The sequence below is a fragment of the Anser brachyrhynchus genome (genome assembly GCF_964034855.1).
Source record: "Anser brachyrhynchus genome assembly, chromosome: 2".
Classification (NCBI taxonomy): Eukaryota; Metazoa; Chordata; class Aves; order Anseriformes; family Anatidae; genus Anser; species Anser brachyrhynchus.
This window is the reverse complement of record NC_137695.1, coordinates 112,908,019-112,925,811: the sequence shown is the minus strand read 5'-3', so window position 1 is coordinate 112,925,811 and position 17,793 is coordinate 112,908,019. Positions and strand designations below refer to the sequence as shown.

General features: G+C 39.2%; 1 protein-coding gene and 1 long non-coding RNA gene across 14 annotated transcripts in view; both read left to right on the top strand.

The window, feature by feature from the left end:
• Nucleotides 1-17,793, top strand: part of ZNF521 (zinc finger protein 521) — a 231,720-nt gene that overhangs the window by 96,863 nt on the left and 117,064 nt on the right. For all 13 annotated transcript variants that reach the window (XM_080581128.1, XM_080581127.1, XM_080581126.1 and 10 more), the window contains one exon: nucleotides 16,515-16,599. In XM_080581128.1, the coding sequence (XP_080437254.1) occupies nucleotides 16,515-16,599 (85 nt within the window). The remainder of the gene's footprint in view (nucleotides 1-16,514; nucleotides 16,600-17,793) is intronic.
• LOC308190143 lies at nucleotides 5-6,379 on the top strand. Its single transcript, XR_013946932.1, has 2 exons — nucleotides 5-4,387; nucleotides 5,508-6,379. It is a non-coding gene; the product is annotated as an uncharacterized lncRNA (long non-coding RNA).

Below are 17,793 nucleotides of genomic sequence, written 5' to 3'. Positions count from 1 at the left end.
AACCCTTTTTTCTTTGCTCTTGACACTTTCCATCCTGTTGGAAAAAAAGCCCCCTTTTTCAAGCCGTCCTGTCACTTGTCATGAGATGTTTAGGCTGAACCATGTTCCATTCCTATCCGTAGCCACTAGCTAGTAATTACTTTCTTCTTGGTATGCCTTACGTCTTGGATTGAGTTGTGCGGAATAGGACTAATTCCAGTCTCCCTAGGATATTGTCTTCTGTATCACTGAGGAGACCTGTCTTCATGCCAGCACAACTGAGATCTGGAATCTTATCCTAGCTCTGTTAACGCGTTGGAATCCCCAGCTAGGAGTTGTGCTTACGGCAGGGAGCATTAATGACAGAGGAGTAGAATACAGTCAGCCAAAATGCTGGCATAAGGGGTGGATTTTTAAAAAATGTTTGTGAACAACAAATTGAGGTGGGTTTGCTTTTTTGGTTTTGTTTGTGGGCTCTCTTTTTCTTTCTTTCTTTTTTTTTTTTTTTTGTAAATTGTGTTGTAGACATTCATTTTTCCCTCTTTTAGCGTATTTGGGTTAAGTAGAATCGCTACACTAGCCTAAGGTAAATTGGGGAATGAGTCCTTCTGATATAATTCCTTGTTTTACTTTTCTTTCCATTCCTGATGAACAACATATTGATGTCTCTGAAGCACCTAGTGTCTGATGATTGAAATCCCTTTCATGCAGTGTACTTTAGAAAGTAAAGATTTCAGAAAAATAATAATAAAAATATAATAATAATAAAAAGGTAAAAAAAAAAGATTTCAGAAAAATAAAAACATACAAAGGGTCAAACTCTTGAAAGATTTCATCTACCTCTTCAGACACCATGACCAAGTAATAATGGCTGCATGGGGAGTAGTGGGGGAAGGTAGGGGAGCCACTTACTGAGGGCAAGTAATCTGCTTTATATCCAGAAATATTATCAATAGAAAGACCTAGAGTTAATATTTTAGGCATGGTATCATAATGACCTCTTGTAGTTCAGGAAGCCTAAAAACACAGCACAAACAAATTATAAGAACTAATAGCTTTTGCTTTAAGAAAGCTTTTAACCTGTAATGGTGCAAGCATGGTGCAACCCATCAGTGTGAATACATATGGATACCCTGTGGTTAAGGAGCTGCTCTTCCATCACTCTTCTCGCTTCCCTGTTTGTGAGCCCATCTGTTGGGTAAGAAATCTCTTAGCCTGTTATCCAATAGACATGTGCAAGCCAGAGGGCAGGAGGAAGGCAGAGAGGAAGGAGGGGTGATACGTAAGGGTACGTGGGCCAACAGGTACCTGTTTGTGGGTCTGCTGAGAACATAGCTGGAGGAGGCTGGGAGGAGGCCACTGAGGCAGCACAGGACCTGGAGTGCCACCAAGAGGGAACAGGAGTTGGGAGAGGAGTGTGAAATACAAGGCAGGATGTGTCCACCAGGGAAGGACCCCATGCTTTCATGGCTTCTGCATCTCCAGTTTGTAAGTCGGGCATTGAGGGGACACACTTGGTGAATGGGGTGTGGTGTGGAGTTTATGGGAGGAACAGGTTATTAGGTTGTGAAGAACAGGTCTAAAGAAAACCTTATTTTCAAAGAAGAGGGAAAAGGAATGGCTCCCATTAGTTGCAGTTCAGACCACTGAATGTCCTGTAGTGTTGCCGTTGAATAGAAATTACAGGATGACCAGCTGTAAGTTTTTGATAGATTCAGAGTCATCCTGTTTTCTGTTTCTGTCATCTTTCCCCAAAAGACTGCTTGAAATCTCTCTTCCCAGTCACATAGGAAGCCAATTCCTGCTACCTTCAAGCACATTGAGAATCATGCATGTTAAGAGAGTTACCAAGATAAGAAGATGTTACCAACTTGTCTTTCTCTTGCTTGTAAACTCGAGAAAGAGAGATTTAGTTGTTCACTGTGGTGATATAAGGTCAGTTACCTTCAATGTCGTCAGTGAATCTTCTTGTACTTGGATGAGGTATAATCAGGGTTCTTGTATCTTCACCTGATTGGCCTGTTTCTCTTACTCTTTTTTGACTTTTATCTTAGAAATGTACATAAGATGAAAAAGCCTTTTAAGCCAGAGCACGATTATTGAGTAGCATTTGCATGCTTTCAAATCAGCATTTGCCCCCTGCCTCCATTCAGAGCTCTTAAACTGATTTTTCAGTGCCTGTGGTTCTAGTCTCCACATAAGTAACCTAGACTTTCAGATTCTTTTCTCAGGGGAAGCACAAAGCTATCAAGTTCCTGATAAAACATTAGTACTTTTGGAAATCATAAATGCATGTTTGTAAAATCTTGAAAGATAATTTATCTTTCTAACAGATATTACTGGTTTCAAATTGTAGTGATGCAAGCATTATAGCAATGAGAAACAAAATTGAAAGTGGTAATACACAAATGTTTAACACTATAGATTTGATGTCCAGGCTGAGGGGAATGAAAACATAAGCATATAACACAAACAGTAAAAACAAATTGGGTTTGTAAAAGTTATTATTAGGCAGTGGCTTTGTTACTCCACTGGAAGAATATGTGTTGAATTGAATGGGATGTTGAAAATGGCTACATAAACATGCTATTTTGGGGGAATTTTCAACCCCCCCAAAAATCATATTAGGGAGTGAAGGTTTCATTTGCATTATTTATAGTTGTGTGATTTGATTTGTCAGACTTCAAGTAATGAACATTTCACTCAGGAAGGTGGTTATCAGACAATTAACAGTGCTGAATGCTCTGTGTTACTCAATTAAAAGAATACTATGCGAAGAGTGCCAGAAGATATCTTTTTAAGAGAAAAGATAACACTAAAATGTGACTTCTGGTTTCTTGGCCAAGTATTCTTATGCTTGAACTGGAACACTTTCCTTCTAAGCCTGTACACAATAATGTGATAGGATGTGATTGCCTTAACATAGCACAATGTCATCAGCTGAGATAACACCTTCTGAGCTCCCTCTGCTTGCTACGTGAAACATGTTGACCTGAATCATCTTGACTGCCAGTTACCTTTCAGTTGGGACAGGAAGTGATGCCCAGTGCTCATCATCAGTTACAACAACTCAAGGAACAGGTCAGAACTGATTAAGTCCATGATATTGGTGAATCTACAGAACCCATAAACTACCAAACAGACTTAAACGGGCAGATTGTGGATAGATAGCTATTGAAAGAATTCTACAATTGGTAAATCCCTAGTATTATTTGGGCTTACTAAGATGCTGAATCCATGCTGTAGATTTCTTGTAAAGATCCTAAATTATTGGAAGCATGCTGTTAGGCTAGGATAATAATCTTGGTGATATTTAGTGCTTAAAAGTGGAGAACAAGGTTTGATGTGATAGTGAATTGGAAACTAGACATCAGTCCTTTTTCTTTCACTTGTTTTCTTGTTGAGTTAGACAAATCCACTTGAACATTTTTGCTTCATTTTCCTTGAGAAAATAAGGTTGGTAGTTCCCAAAAAGTGTGTTGCCGTGCTTAATCACAACACATTTTTTTGTAAAGCACCTGGAAGATGAAAAGCTGTGTTCAAGAAAAAATGCGCATCTATGCCTCTCTTGTTCCCCTTTAATGTGTTGCCATGCACCTAATAAGAAAATTCCTGACTCAGCAGAACGTGTGCCTTTACTTTTGAAGCTTAACAACTTCTGTACATGCAGAACCACACCAGCATAACTATACAATAATAATTATACTGTTAATTGCTTAGCTAGCAGGGGAGGGGGGAATGGACTCTGGCTTAAACCAACACCTTATTGGTAAAGCCTATCTGGTGCTAGCATGTCCATGTGAGCAACCGTGCTCAGTTTGAGGTCCTGTTGGTACCATCCAGAGTAGATGTTCAGCAAGCATAATTGCTTCTGTAAGTAGCTGAATGTGGAGCTCATGTGAATACTGTATTACCTGTGGCAATGCAGAAAGTCTGTCATTAATAATACAAGAACGTGCTGGGTTTTCTGGTCCTGGGAAGAGAAGGGGCAGAGCAGATGCACTGCCAATTACTGCAGGAATAAAAATGCTTATGTAGGTGTTGCAAAAGGCTTGCAGAAACTCACTGTAGCAGAGAGTATCAAAAGTGCTGAACAAAGGAGAGAAGAACTAGCAACTGTCAAACCAGCTGAAGAACAGGAGGAGTGTGAATCTGGGGCTGCTCTTCTGTCCTGTTGTGGTTGTGCAGAGCTGTGTGCCAGGGTGGGCACGTCACAGCAGGGGACACTGGGCACATCACAGCACCGTTCTGGAAGGAGCCATCAAAGTGCAGGCTGACAATGAGCTTTTGGAGATGGGGATCACAAAATTCAGATGCTGCGGAGAGCTGGTGTCTCCCTGAATCTAAACTTACCGACCTCAGATGAATCCTGAAATGGTATCGACCTGGGACAAAGACTGGAGCTCAGGTAGGTGTACTGTTTTACCATTACTTTTCTTTCTTTTTATTCATGGGCCCTGAATCTACCTTTCTTCTCTTACTACGCCTGCCCCCAGCCCCACCCCTCAAAAGACTGCCAAACTCACAGAGACAGAAAACAGGAACTGCCTTTTGAAGTAGCTGGTTTGTTTCAACAGCAGGCACTGGCAGTCAGAGGCGGAAAGAAGAGAGAAAAGACTGTGAGCAACCCAGAAATGTTCCCAGATGCATGCTTTTGGCAGGGCAGGCAGTAGCATTTTAGCAACATAAATCACTGTGCTTTTAACTGAAAAAATACACTGAAATCAATAGTCATGCATTTAATTGAAATACAGAAAGAAATTAAAACAATCCTCCTCATCAGCAACCCAAGCTGATCATTCGGACTACAGGATTTTTACGAATAAGCACATAAACTTGTAACGTAAATACAGGAACTAGTGCCTTGGGTTTCCTGTCAGTGAATTCAGGCCCAGAACAAGTGATTTTCATGCTGGATTTTGGATTCAGGGATGGAAAAAGGTAAAGAAGGTTTGTTGCTGGCACAAAGAATTGGCTTTGAAATAGTTTGTGGAACTAATCTGTGGCAAACATATTTTCTGCTTCTGGAGTTTCAGAATGAATTCACTAAAAATATCAGGTTTGCCTTCTGGCATCATTTTGGCATCATTTTCAGGAAGGTATTATTTAAGGTGTGACCATATATACTTTTAGAAAGGGCTGTCCTGTTTTTCCAGCCACAGTAGGCCACTTCACATTACCGTATGCTCTAATTTCTGGTAGTACAACTGTCATGGAGCAGCTGACAATATAGGGGATTAAGCATTTCTCCTCACTTTGTCTCTTACACTTTCAGTAGTGAGCTATCAGACAGAGTCCTCTGCATTTAACAAGGATGGTGTTATTTATTATCCTGTTGCTGTAAAGCCTAACAAAGTTAAGCAGCAAATTTCCCGCCTTCTCACACTCACCAGCCTGTGAAAGGAGCCCCTTACGTTGGCTGGGGGCTGCTGAACAGAAGCAAGAGGGAAAATGGTAGTGAGTTTTTTAGTTTCTTGTCTACTGATCATTAAGATCTAATACTGTTTGTCTGTCTTGTTATTTGTCAGATGCTTCAGTTGGGGAATTCAGACCTTCTTCACACCTGTGGAAAACTTTGCATCAGAGGAAGAAAGGATGACGTGTTCTTTGAACTTTACAAGAGCCCCAAGCCAAGATTTCCATTCAACGAGGTGGGGGGAGGAGAAAAAAATCTCCTTGAAGAAAGGCAGAAGAACAGGAGAGGGACACAAAACTGGATGAAGACATTAAGCAGCTCTAGGGTGGGCAAATGTAGATTCAGCAAAAGTTTATGAGACAAAATGTCCTGAGATGTGTGCTTCAACAGGTCAGCTGGCCAACTGACCGGGGTAACATGCAACAGTTTCCCTTCCACACAGCCCCTGTGGAAAATCAGAATAGTGATGAGTATTTGTACTCTGACCTCAGAATCATGTAGAAACAGCAAGATTTTTCTGCTGTTTTTCTAGCCTGATTAACTTCGGGAACAAGACATGATAAATCATGGTATGTCTTTTTGTTTCTTTACATACCTCTAGGGAATTCTCTCTTCTCCCTCTAACTTTTGAATTATTCTTGCCCAGTTTCAACTGAAACTTTATAGCTAGGCAGGAATATTAAAACCTATAAGGTTTTTAAAATTTTGGGAAGAGAGGTGACCCACCAGATCATAGAATCTAGACAGGAAAGAAGCCCTTTAGAGATCCAAACCAAGAAGATGGCTTTAACTGAAGTTCATACCTGTTTTTTATGTAAAAGTCAATCAGTCGCAAGAAGTGAAGCTGTAAGAAACCATGATCTGCTCTTTGTGGTGCTCAAAGAATAACTTCTTAATTGAGTGTCAATGTTTTTGAGAATTTTTTGTTTGTTTGTTTGTTTGTTTGTTTTTTTAACCACTGCTCAATAAAGCTGTTTTATGTAATGTGTATATTATTTGTCTCACACAACAAACATAACACCCAAATTTGTCACTCTGTCATCAGGAACATAAAATGGGCTAACCGTTAATTTAAAATGAATGTGTATCCCCAGTACTGCTTGTTCCATAAAGTTGTGCAAAATGAACATAAATGAACCACCTGATAGGTGACATCTTGTAGAGTCCGCTTGTTTGACCTCATATAGCTCTGTGATGACTGGTAATTTATCTTATGCCTGATTGTTCAAAACCTTTGGATACTTTTTTTCCCCTACCACTCCCATCTTCCATTTATTCCATTTACTGCATTGTTTTACAAATTTCTGTATAAAATACAACTGTAGATATGACAGCAGACGTGTGTCCCACTAACGTCAGCCCTTGCTATGGGGCATATCAGGACAAGAGTCAGTGGACACAAAGTGAAACACAAGAGGTTCCATCTGAACATCCAAAACCACTTTTTCACTATGAGGGTGACTGAGCACTGTCACAAGTTACCCAGAAGAGGTTTTGGAGTCTCCCTCCTTGGATATATTCCAAAGTTGTCTGGACATGGGCCTGGGCAAATGTATCTTGGCGCCCTTGATTGATCACGGGGGTTGGACAAAATGACTTCCAGAGGTCCCATGCAACGTTAACCACTCTCTGATTCTGTGATTTCCACTATCCTTTCGGCCTGACTACCAGGTGCACATTGATCTTATCTTGTTATCCCTTGGTGGTTAAACCTTTGTTGCTAGAATAGGCATCATAAGACAGGGAATGAAAGAGTGGGGCATCTCAGTACAGTCCTGCCAGTAACAATGGGTGAATATGGGGAAAAAAGCAGCAGCCTGCAGTTTTTATTGGAGACCTAAATTCCTCAAGATGAAAGCCTCACATGCATTCATTGATCATTCTTAATGCCTGTGAAATGCCTCCAAAGAGTCACTTAAAAATATAGCCACTTACAGATGCAGCCATTTAAAAGTTGCTTGTTGCTTGTGTACTCAAAAACGAGGTGGAAGGTAGGAAAGAAGGAGACTATTTTTCCACTCTGGTTATGCTTCCAAAATGTTGGTATCCTGTGTGGGCAGGACTTCCTCTATTTCTTGCCTGTTATCCAGATTCAACATTCTGTGCTAAAAGGCACACCTAATGGCTTTTCAGAACTGGAAGGTCACCTCTTCCCATCTACATTTTCCAAGAGGAAATGGGGTGGTTCACCAACAGAGTCTGATCTGAGACTCCAACCTTCCAGATATCCTTTTTTAACCTGTGTTTCCACTACAACAGTCCTCTTTTGGTTTCTGTTCTGAAGGCTGAAGTAAGTTCAGTGCCAAACTCTAGGAACATGGCTGTCTGCACGTGTGAATCTTGCAACTGTCGCTGACTGACCTGCAGTTGATCCTGTCTTGCTGCTTGGTGCTTCTTTCATAGGACTAGTCAGGGAATGTCTGCAATGCCTGATGATTTTCCTGAACTCTCTCTCTTAACCATAGCTCTTCAGCTTTCTTATGTTCCCTGCTTCACATCTGGTTGTCCATGTAATGGTGGTTAACGTCCTACAAACCTAGAAATATAACTTTCTGCTTCTGAAACAAATTCTGTGATCTTTCTCTGGTGGGAAATGGTAGATTGAAGGCTATAGAAAAAACAAGTGAACTTATTACAGGACGTACCTAAGAGAAACTGCTGAAATTTTAAGCAGCAGTGTGAAAACACAAGATTATGAAATGGTACAGAGGGAATTTTTGGAGTTTCCGTAATTCCCTTAGAGGAGAGCAAGAAAAACTGCTAGACACAAATCACTGTGGGTAGTGATGAAGACTGGCTCAGTGGCATGCTTGTTTTGCTGGTACACCACTTCCTTGGGCAGCTGTGCTGCTCCAGCAGAGGTTTTCCAACTGGGCATGCAGTCAAGCATCATTGCAATGTCAGCAGCTGTGTGCCCGCTCAGATGCTACCAGTATATTTGCTAACATTGATGTGGCCTAACAGTATCCACACAGGGTGGTACTATAATTACAGCAGTATGATTGTGGAATTCTCTTCATGGCATATTTTGTAGTGTAGGCGAGCCTTTGTAAAACCCCAGTCTTGCCAGTGTTATGTGAAGCCTTCATTTGTGCAGTCCCATCGACTTGCGCAAGTGCAGAGCTAATTGCATGAGAGGGATCTAAGGGGTTTAATCCTTCTCCTGATATTTCAATGAAAATTAATTTCTTATATATAATGTATGAGTAATATATTTCTGTTTGTACATTAATATTAATCTTGCATATTTTTTAGCACAACTGTTCTGTAGGACTGAATTATCCTGGTAAGTAGTAGCCCAGATTTCTTCAGGAATAAAGGTTGAATTGAAAGTGGACAAGAAATGGCAGAAAAAGTGTCTTGAGTCACACTTTAGAAAGTGAAATTAATCAGCACTAATTTTCCATAGTGTGGGAGAAAAGTGTTTTTAGTGTTCAGATTAACTAAACAAAATGAGGTGTATAAAAAGCCCCCAGTTTTGCCTTTCTGTTAAAACCCAGAGAGCTTTTGCAAAATTTGTGATGGTGAAAAGAGACAAAAGAGTATTCTCTTGTGCGTACTTGCAAACTATTAATTTTATTGGGCTACATCTGTTGCTGATTGTTGGTGAAGAAAGTAGTGGCTTTATTGAATGGCAGTCTGTCTCAGTATGTCTTTTTTAAAACAAAGGAAAAGAAAGAAGAGACGGGGGGGGAAAAAAATCTATCAACTTACTCAGAATATCAGCTTTTTGCATCTCAACCTGCCAAGTCATGCTCTACTGCCTGTGCTTTGATGCCACATCATCTGAAAAATTATCAGCACAGTCTCAGTTGTAGTGTCTCCTTAACGTCTGTAGCCACATAGCTGCTCTGAGACTGAGATGCTGAAGGTTAGGATGCCTGTTGGTGGGTTTGCAGCTCTCTGGCTTAAGAATGCCTCATCTTAGCAGCTTTCTTTAAGTGCAGTGTAATGAGACAGAAAGAGTTAGGGATGCTGTAGGGATACTCAGTTGTTGACATGGTAAGCTCCAGATTCCTGAGCAATGCTTAGCACATACACTTGCAGTGTTTATAGGCCCAGCTTCACCCAGGCTCAGGCCCTAAGGTAGAAAGTCATAAAGCATATTGGTTTTTCAGATCCCACATTAAATTCACAGAGCTTACAACTCTTTGTACTCATAAACAATGTAAACCCGATCTGAAGTAATTAAATATATATATATACACAGCCCATACTGCTGGGTTTTAGAGTCCCTTTTCTGACTTCATCACTTCAGTACTGAGTTTCAAAGACCTAGAGAGACTTGTAGGATTAGAGAGCTTGAAGGGGAGAGATGTGATTTTTTAAAAGTTGCAGATGTGGTTCTTTCTGTGTGGGACGTGAGACGTTGCAAGGTAATGCATTTCATCAGCTAGAAGAAGGAAAGGTGTGTAACTAAGAGACATTGAAGACTGACATGATTATATGCAGCATCCAGAGTGCAAAGGTGAAAGACAGAAGAGCAGACTAAGATTTCAAGCAGGCTGGAGAAGGAAGGACTGCTAGAACAAGCATTTGTATTTCTGCTTGAATGCACTTCATGTATTAAAGAACTAAGTAACCATAGTGAAGGATATTAGAAAAGAAAATAACATTTTTCTCCATTTTTCATTTTGTTTTTCATATGGGATTGATTGTCTTCTATCTCCAGACGTGCACTCAGACCCCACAATACTTAAGATCCTGCTAAACAAAAGCAGAACAGAAAAATCTTCATAAAATCCTAAAAACACATCTTTTTAATGACAATCAGGAAATACTACTTAAAGGGTGTTCTATTTGCAATGAGAAGAGATAGCAATTAGTCAGTTCAGAAAAAATGCAAGCTGACAGTGCCCCATAAGCAAGATAAATAGCTAACTATGCAGTGAAACTCTCTAACATATGCTTAGTTCTTTTAGAGCTTAAGGTTGACAAAATAAGCATTCAGGAAGATAGAAAAGAAATCCTCAATTAAGGTACTGTCAAAAATAATCTGAGCTATGATGAAAAATGGCTAAATGGACAAATAGGCTGGGACCATGGATGCTCTTGTGCCTCATGCAGGGCCGAGCACACTGCTAACGCTTAATGAAATAATAATGTAAAAAATCAGCTGGCAGCATCAGGAGTTAGCACTGGCAAGTTGATGTAGTTAGTGTGCAAGTTATAACTTGCTTTTGCATATGATTTGTTGGGAGCACAAACATGGAAACTATTCACTTTCTCTCATCAGGTTACTTTTCTGTTGGTTTAACAGGTTGAATTAACTCCACCCTGGATTTATTGTAAGGGAACCAGCGAGTGAATGGTTGGTCTAGGAGGGGCGAATGGGAGGTGTGGATGATGTGCTAGGGATGTGGGAGGTGTGCTTTTGGCAGCAGCAGGTTGGCTCGGCAGTGTCACTGATCCATACTCTTGGTCTGTGCTGAAACTAAGTGGAAAAAGCCTCGAAAATCCCCTTTACTGGTGTAACAAGGGAAACATAGTTGTAAATGGGAGGCTATTGTTAGGAGAACAAGTACGTGTCAGAGCAATTTTCAGTAGTGGAGACTATTGCATGCAAAAGAGGTTCAAAAGGACTATGGGATAAACTAGGGATGCCTGCAAGTCTGTATGCAAAAGAGGGAATGTAGACATGGTGTATTAGAAACTATAAGATGCATTTTTGGTTACTTCATATAGGGAATAATTCTTCAGTTAGAAGAGGTATATAGGAGATCTAGAAATGGAATATCTAATGAAGGAAAACAATATTGTTGAAAAATGCTTGTAGCATATCCTCCCCGTGGGGAAGAATGAATAGGGATTAGGTGTAATAAAATGGAATACAGTATACAAAAATTGACATAGAAACACAGAAAGGTATCCATCCCCAAATTCTCAGAGAAAGTAGCTGAAGATAAAAGGAGACACTAAGCAGATAAATTTGCAGACTTTTAGAAGAAATATCAACAGCCTGGGAAAAGGCTACTAAACAGACATTTAACAAGGGATATAAGGATTATGCATGAAATTACGTGTTTGTGAGCTTGATTTAAACAATGAGGAACATGAGAGAAAGGCTAATCAATGACATGATAGAGGAACACTTAAAAATTTTGGATTTAATGAAGGATGGATGGCAAAGATTCATGAAGGGAGGATCATGCCTAAAATTTTGATAAAGAGTATTTTGAGAGAGTAGCTACAAGTACTGACAGGGAAGTCTATGAACATGATCTACCAGGATTTTAGCAAAGCTTTTCAAAAGTGTAGCACAAAAGACTATCCGTTGGGTGAATATGCATGGTGTAGGGAGAGCTACTTTGATTAAAAAAGAAAAGCAACATTAACCTGGATGTGGAAAGCATAGGAGTCTTGTGAATTGAAGCAGTTAAGGTTGGAGGGATGTGAATAATTGAAAGCTTTAAGAATCACTATTTGCACCGATTTTATTGAATTTATGCGGTGTATCAGTAGTCTGGAAGAAAGAAGTATAGTAAGATGATGAAATTCACTAACAGTACAAAACTGGGAAAATGGCAGAACAAAATAGTCAGGTGATAAAATTCTGAATGGCTGAGAAGGATGTGGAGCATAGGCAGATAAGTAGCATATGCAGTTCAGTCTCAAGTAATATAATGAGGTTACAAAATAGAAAATAAGAAGGTATGGATAGCTCAGACAGTCACAGGGCACAGAAGGCTACACAAAAGAATCTTCAGAATACTTCTGAACAGAACTGTAAGTCCTTTAGCAGAGTGTTTATTAGTTGTTTTGCTTTGTTTTTAAAAGCAAATTAAATTCCAGATGGAACCGAAGTACCAGTTGAAAGACCATATTCTTGGGCAGCTCATTAAAGCAGCAAAGCCTTGTTTGACATGACATGGACACTATGGACACCTTTATTGCAAGGAAATCCTGAAAACTGCAAAGTGATGAGGATCAGGACAATAATTACAGGTCTAGGTGACATTAATTATTTAAAAGGTTAGAGAGACACATGCATATGCACTGCATGGATTGAAGGCCTGATCTAAAGCTCATTAACTGTAGTTACAGAGAAGCTTTGCATGCCTCAAGGCTTCAAATTGGGTCTGAAAACTGGAATGAAAAAGAACAAGAATGCAAGAGTCAATGTGGTTGCCCAGTGCTCATGTCAGTCCTCTGGTCCAAGCAGTTTTGCTTCTAGGACAATTTTGAATGGTCCCAGGAATGACCTGGGCCTTGGATTTGCACTCGGCATGCAAGAGACAAGTTGGCACTTGGGTTCCTGACAGGAGGGATTTTATAAAGGATTGTGGGGTTGTTTATCGAAGAGTTGTGCTTATTTTAAGAAGAGGTGAAGTTACAATGATGTAAGAAATAAAATGTTCAAATGCTTTCTTAATCCCATCTGATAATGCACGTGCCATTCTTCTCTGGAACAAATCTTGGAAGTTTTGCAGCAAGGCACAGTTTAGCACATTATGGCTTCTCCAGATGCTGTACTGGTCCTGCCTGAGTCCATATGGAAATGCGCTGATCAGGTTCTTCTGCAGCCCCCCCGTTGCTGGTATGACATTTATAACAAGAAATGCGTGTTTGTTTGTTCTTGTGTTCGGAGGGGAGAATGAGAGTGCTGGTGTATTTCTGTCTCTGGCAGGAGGCTGACGGGTGTCCTCTGGCAAATGCAGCGATGGCAGGTTAGGCTGTAAGCGCTCCGAGCTGTCCACCCTTCATCTTCATGTGGAGCTGATATGCCCTGGGCTGTGAGCAGGAGCAGCAAGGCCTGGGTGCCTGTTCCGTCCTGCTGAGTCCTCCCTTGGTGACTTGGGCAGAGGGGCAGGGAGCTTAGCTGGGGCTCCGTCACTGCGAGCAGCCGCAGCAAGGCCAGGCAAGGACGGCTGTCACAGCCCTGCCTTTCTTTCTGTGGGAAGCCATCCTGTGCTGCGAAGGGCTGGAGACACTCGAGAGACTCAGGTGGCTCCTTCAGTCACTACCCATTTTTTCCTCTGTGCTGTGCTACGCAGACACAGCAAGGCTTCCTGCCTGGCAAGGCAGGTGGAGCTGCCCCCATGCTCATTTCTGTCTTCTTCCCCCAGCTTTCTCTTTGTGGGGCCATGGAGCGAGAAGGGGACAGGTCTACCCCTGGCTCATTCTGGTAGGGAGCTATGAGCAGCCACAAAGCACGTCAGGACCCAGGAGCTCCTGCGAGCACTCACGCGTCCTGTCAGTCTGACAAAGCTTGTGAGACTAAGATGTAACTTGCAGTGAAAAAGAACCCCTTTAGAATGTGAAACATATGGAAATAAGTATGTGGTTTTTGTTCAACATGGTGTGAAAATGACTGGGTTTGATCACTTTGAAAATCTAAGAGTAAATGGAATTTACTGAGTTTGCTTTTAAAATCAAAACTTAACCATGCGCAAGTTTAGACACTTTGAGATGACTGTGTCGAGCTAATAAAAGTTGATGTCAACATTTTAGCATATGTTTGGATCACAAAAAAGAACTAGGTCTTGATCAAGCAGCAGTCACAAAAACATTCTTTCCCTCATGATAAAAAGAAAACCTCTGCGTGTGATTCTGCAAATACATCAGATCATTTGAAGAGGCTAGCAAGTGCTAGTAAATTATTATTTTTTGTTGTTGTCAAATGAGTTTATTTTTTGGGCATGAGACTTCAAAGAAAACCCCAACCTTTGTATATTCTGTCATTATGTGCATCAGTCATAATTTTGCGGACAAATCTTGACATGAACTCTGCATTACTGTGCTAACAAGAGAAAAGACCAGCCATTAAGTTTATGTTTCTTTGTTTTTGAACAAAGTCACATATCAGAAATAATGCTAGGGGTATGCTAATAAACAATATATAGTGCCAGTCATCAGGGAGTAAGAAATATTTTCTAACTAGTTCTAAAGGGAAACAATGTTTTAAAAAAAGGGAGAGTGATTGTTATTTATGCAATATTGTTGTTCTATATGTCAGCATCAAAAAGCGTCTTGTAAAGAGCTTAGCATAATAAATCTTTGATCGTGACTGTCATTATTTAGAGGCCTTTGATAGATCTAGATGTAATGCAGTAAGGTTAAATTTACCAGCATGTAATAGGAAGACCTTAGACTGCATCTGAAAGTCTATCAATGTTACCAGTATGGTCACACCAGAAGAAGGGGAAAAGCATTGTATTTTTTAAAACAGCAGGCTTTATGAATTGTAACTGCAAAGCTAAGTCAAAGCAGATTTGTTTTCTGGGTGCCCATTGATTTTATTTGTCTACATAAGGATTTAACTTGGTTACATTTCAGAAAACTGAAGTCTCTTTAAATGAAAAACAGCAAAAAAGGCTTATGATTGTTTCCACCAAGAAGCAACACAACACATTTTGTTATTGTCATGAAGAAAATTAAAATAGCCTCTGTGTATGAGAAGCAATAGGAGATTTGTAAAGTAGAGCCCACAGGAACACTTAATTTCAGAGCTGACTTTGATTAGTCACTAATTTTACAGTTAACTTGGTAAGAAAAAATGACATGTTGAAAAAGTCTTTATATTCCTTCCTAAGGGCTTGTAGTAGAAAGATGCATAATGGATGGACACTTTATCTATATGGGACAGGGCATCTAATTTTAGACACTGATAACAAATCCAGCAAGTCTTTAACAATTCTTAGAGTCAGGAAAAAAAATACACAACACCTTTTTTAAAAGTATGACAATACCAACTATATAACATTCTTCAAAAGTTAAAAATATATAAAACAAGCTTTATTTTTTATGCACATTATCCAGCGAATCTTACTTCTTCCTCCAACTAACATATGAAATCTGTGATATACTACATCTGTGCCAGCTTTTGTTTTTTTAAATTTATGTTCTTTTAAAAATGGTTTTCTTTTTATTTTTTTCCTTTTTTTTTTTTATTTTTATTTTTGATAATGTAGGCAAGGTGTCTGTGACTGTACAGAAAGATGCATGTCTCCTGAATTGCTAGCTCGATGTGGCATTCCAAGCCTTACTTTGCCTTCACTGATTCTTCAAAACAACAGTTGAGCTCTCCAGGACTGTTACCTTAGGACTTTGGCCCTTGATGCTAGAATTATACACTTGAATAATTTTATGAATCTTGCTTGTCTCATTAGATGCCTAGAAAATTGCAGATTTGAAGTCTTAGGATGAAAAAGCAAAATCTTACTTTTGAATATATTCTTAGTCTTCACTTTTAAAGCATTGTTTTCTGATATGAAATCTCTGGCCAATTTAGGTCAGGAAAACAATAAGAGAAAATAAAATCATGTTTCTAGGATGTTACTGTCTTAATCTGTAACATCTTGGACAAGTGATACACCTTGTAGAAAACTGAAATAGCAGATCTATTTTGAAAGACACCAAGGCACAAGTAAAAGACGTTTCCTGTGCACCAAAGAGAGCAGGGTAACACATTTCCTTGTTCATAATGAAATCTTATCTATATACACTGTGATTTTTAAGTAAGTCAGGCCCCATCTAATGTGGCCAGAAGGGTTGCTCTCTGGCTGTTTTCCAGCTAGCCTTCCTAGTTTTAGTACCGATAGGTATTGAAACTACTGCCTGAATACAGTAACCACATGTCCACACTAACGAGGATTTTTCCCTCCTTGAATGATGGCAATATGATGGACCATTTAAAATGTATGTGCAGAGGAGATTCTGCAGCCCGACTGAGACTGAGGGAAAAGCAGATTTCTGATCTCTGTGTTCTGTTCCTGGCTTTACCCTAGTTCTGTAGTGGGCTTAATCCATTGTTATAAAAGGATATATGAAGGATTCATATTTATTTCAGTGTTATTTGGATCACATCTCTCATATCCTCATCACATTTTGCTTTCCATGAGTATGACAATGGTGTTTTAGCAGTACTGATCTTTCCATGGAGTTGGAAAACTGAAAAAAGAAAAAATAAAAAGAAAACAATTTCTACAGAGTTTCAGGAAACTCAGATGAAAGGTGCTACAGAACTGCAGAGTATTATTATTTAATATTAATAATTAAGCCTTAATGAAAACACTGCTGGAGAGCTTTAAATGACCACTTTGAACTCAGCATTTTGAGTTGTAATGAAATGGTTCCAACTGCATGTTTCAGTAAATTTTATCTACCCTTGTTTCTTTAGAAGAAGACCTACCAGTGCATCAAATGTCAGATGGTTTTCTACAATGAATGGGATATCCAAGTTCATGTTGCAAACCACATGATTGGTAAGTGAAGCACTAAAACTTCTCAAAGACAGATAGCCATTTCTCTTACTCATGATCATCATTGCCTCTAAAATTAAACAGAGTTAAGGAGAAATTAATTGTGCATCCATCAATGATTAACCTAGGCATGATTGATTTTTTTATTCATATTATTAGACTTGATAAAGCATTAGCATATTTTATTTTCTGCAAGGGCTAGTTTAGACTTCTGCAGAGAATTATATATCCACTGCCAGTCAAAACACAGGTGATTAGCAAATTAAACTTCTAATCATTTTTGCATTATTGAAAACAAACTAACAGGAATGGTTAATGAACTGGATGTTAGCTTTCCATAGAGTTTTAGACAGGTTTTAATTTCAGAAGTTATTATGGTAATGACACTACTGTGTACTTCTCAAGCACCTTGGTACCAAAATCAAAACTGGTGAGTTTTTGTCATTAGGAAACATAAATAATTCAAATGGCCATAAAATAGTATTGTTTGTTGTGTTTGAGCAGTCTGGAAAAAATCCTGAGTGTATCTGCATACAATTAAATACTGTCAATTATCTGAAAAAGTAAGGAATTGTAGTATTCAGTAAAGGAGTGTGCTCTTTAAGGTACAAACATTTTTTTAAAAAATTCTTTAGGATTCCTGATTCAAGCCTGGCTTGATGTTTACAAGGCTGTTACAGTTGTAAATTGGAATAAAACAAAAGCTGCTTTTTCTTTGATATTCATATTTTCCTATTATTTGCTTATTCCCCTAGGATTACCCATAATGTTTTCAATTTGGTAACCACTCAGTAATAGCACTAAGAGTTCTATCAGCCAATTAAATTTATCAAGCACATCATTTGCCCGCTAATAAGATAACATTGCCAGGGTTATCTTGTTTTGTTTTTAGCCTCTTTTCCAAATTTCGTATGTCAGGACACAGATGGATACAACTGATTTTATACTCCTACTTTCCTTTATGCTGTTTTTCTTGCTGTAATAATAAAAAAGCATGCAAAACAGAGATCAAGCTATATGGTGTAGAAGCCAGTAACTACATATCAAACAGAAGAGAATTTATTGTTGTGTTGGTTTGTTGTTGTTGTTGTGTTGTGGTTTTTTTTTTTCGTTTTATATCTTAAAAATACTTAGCTTGATGATATTTATCTCTTTTTACAAGATAAAGATTTCTTCCATGAGTGCTTGTAACTTGGC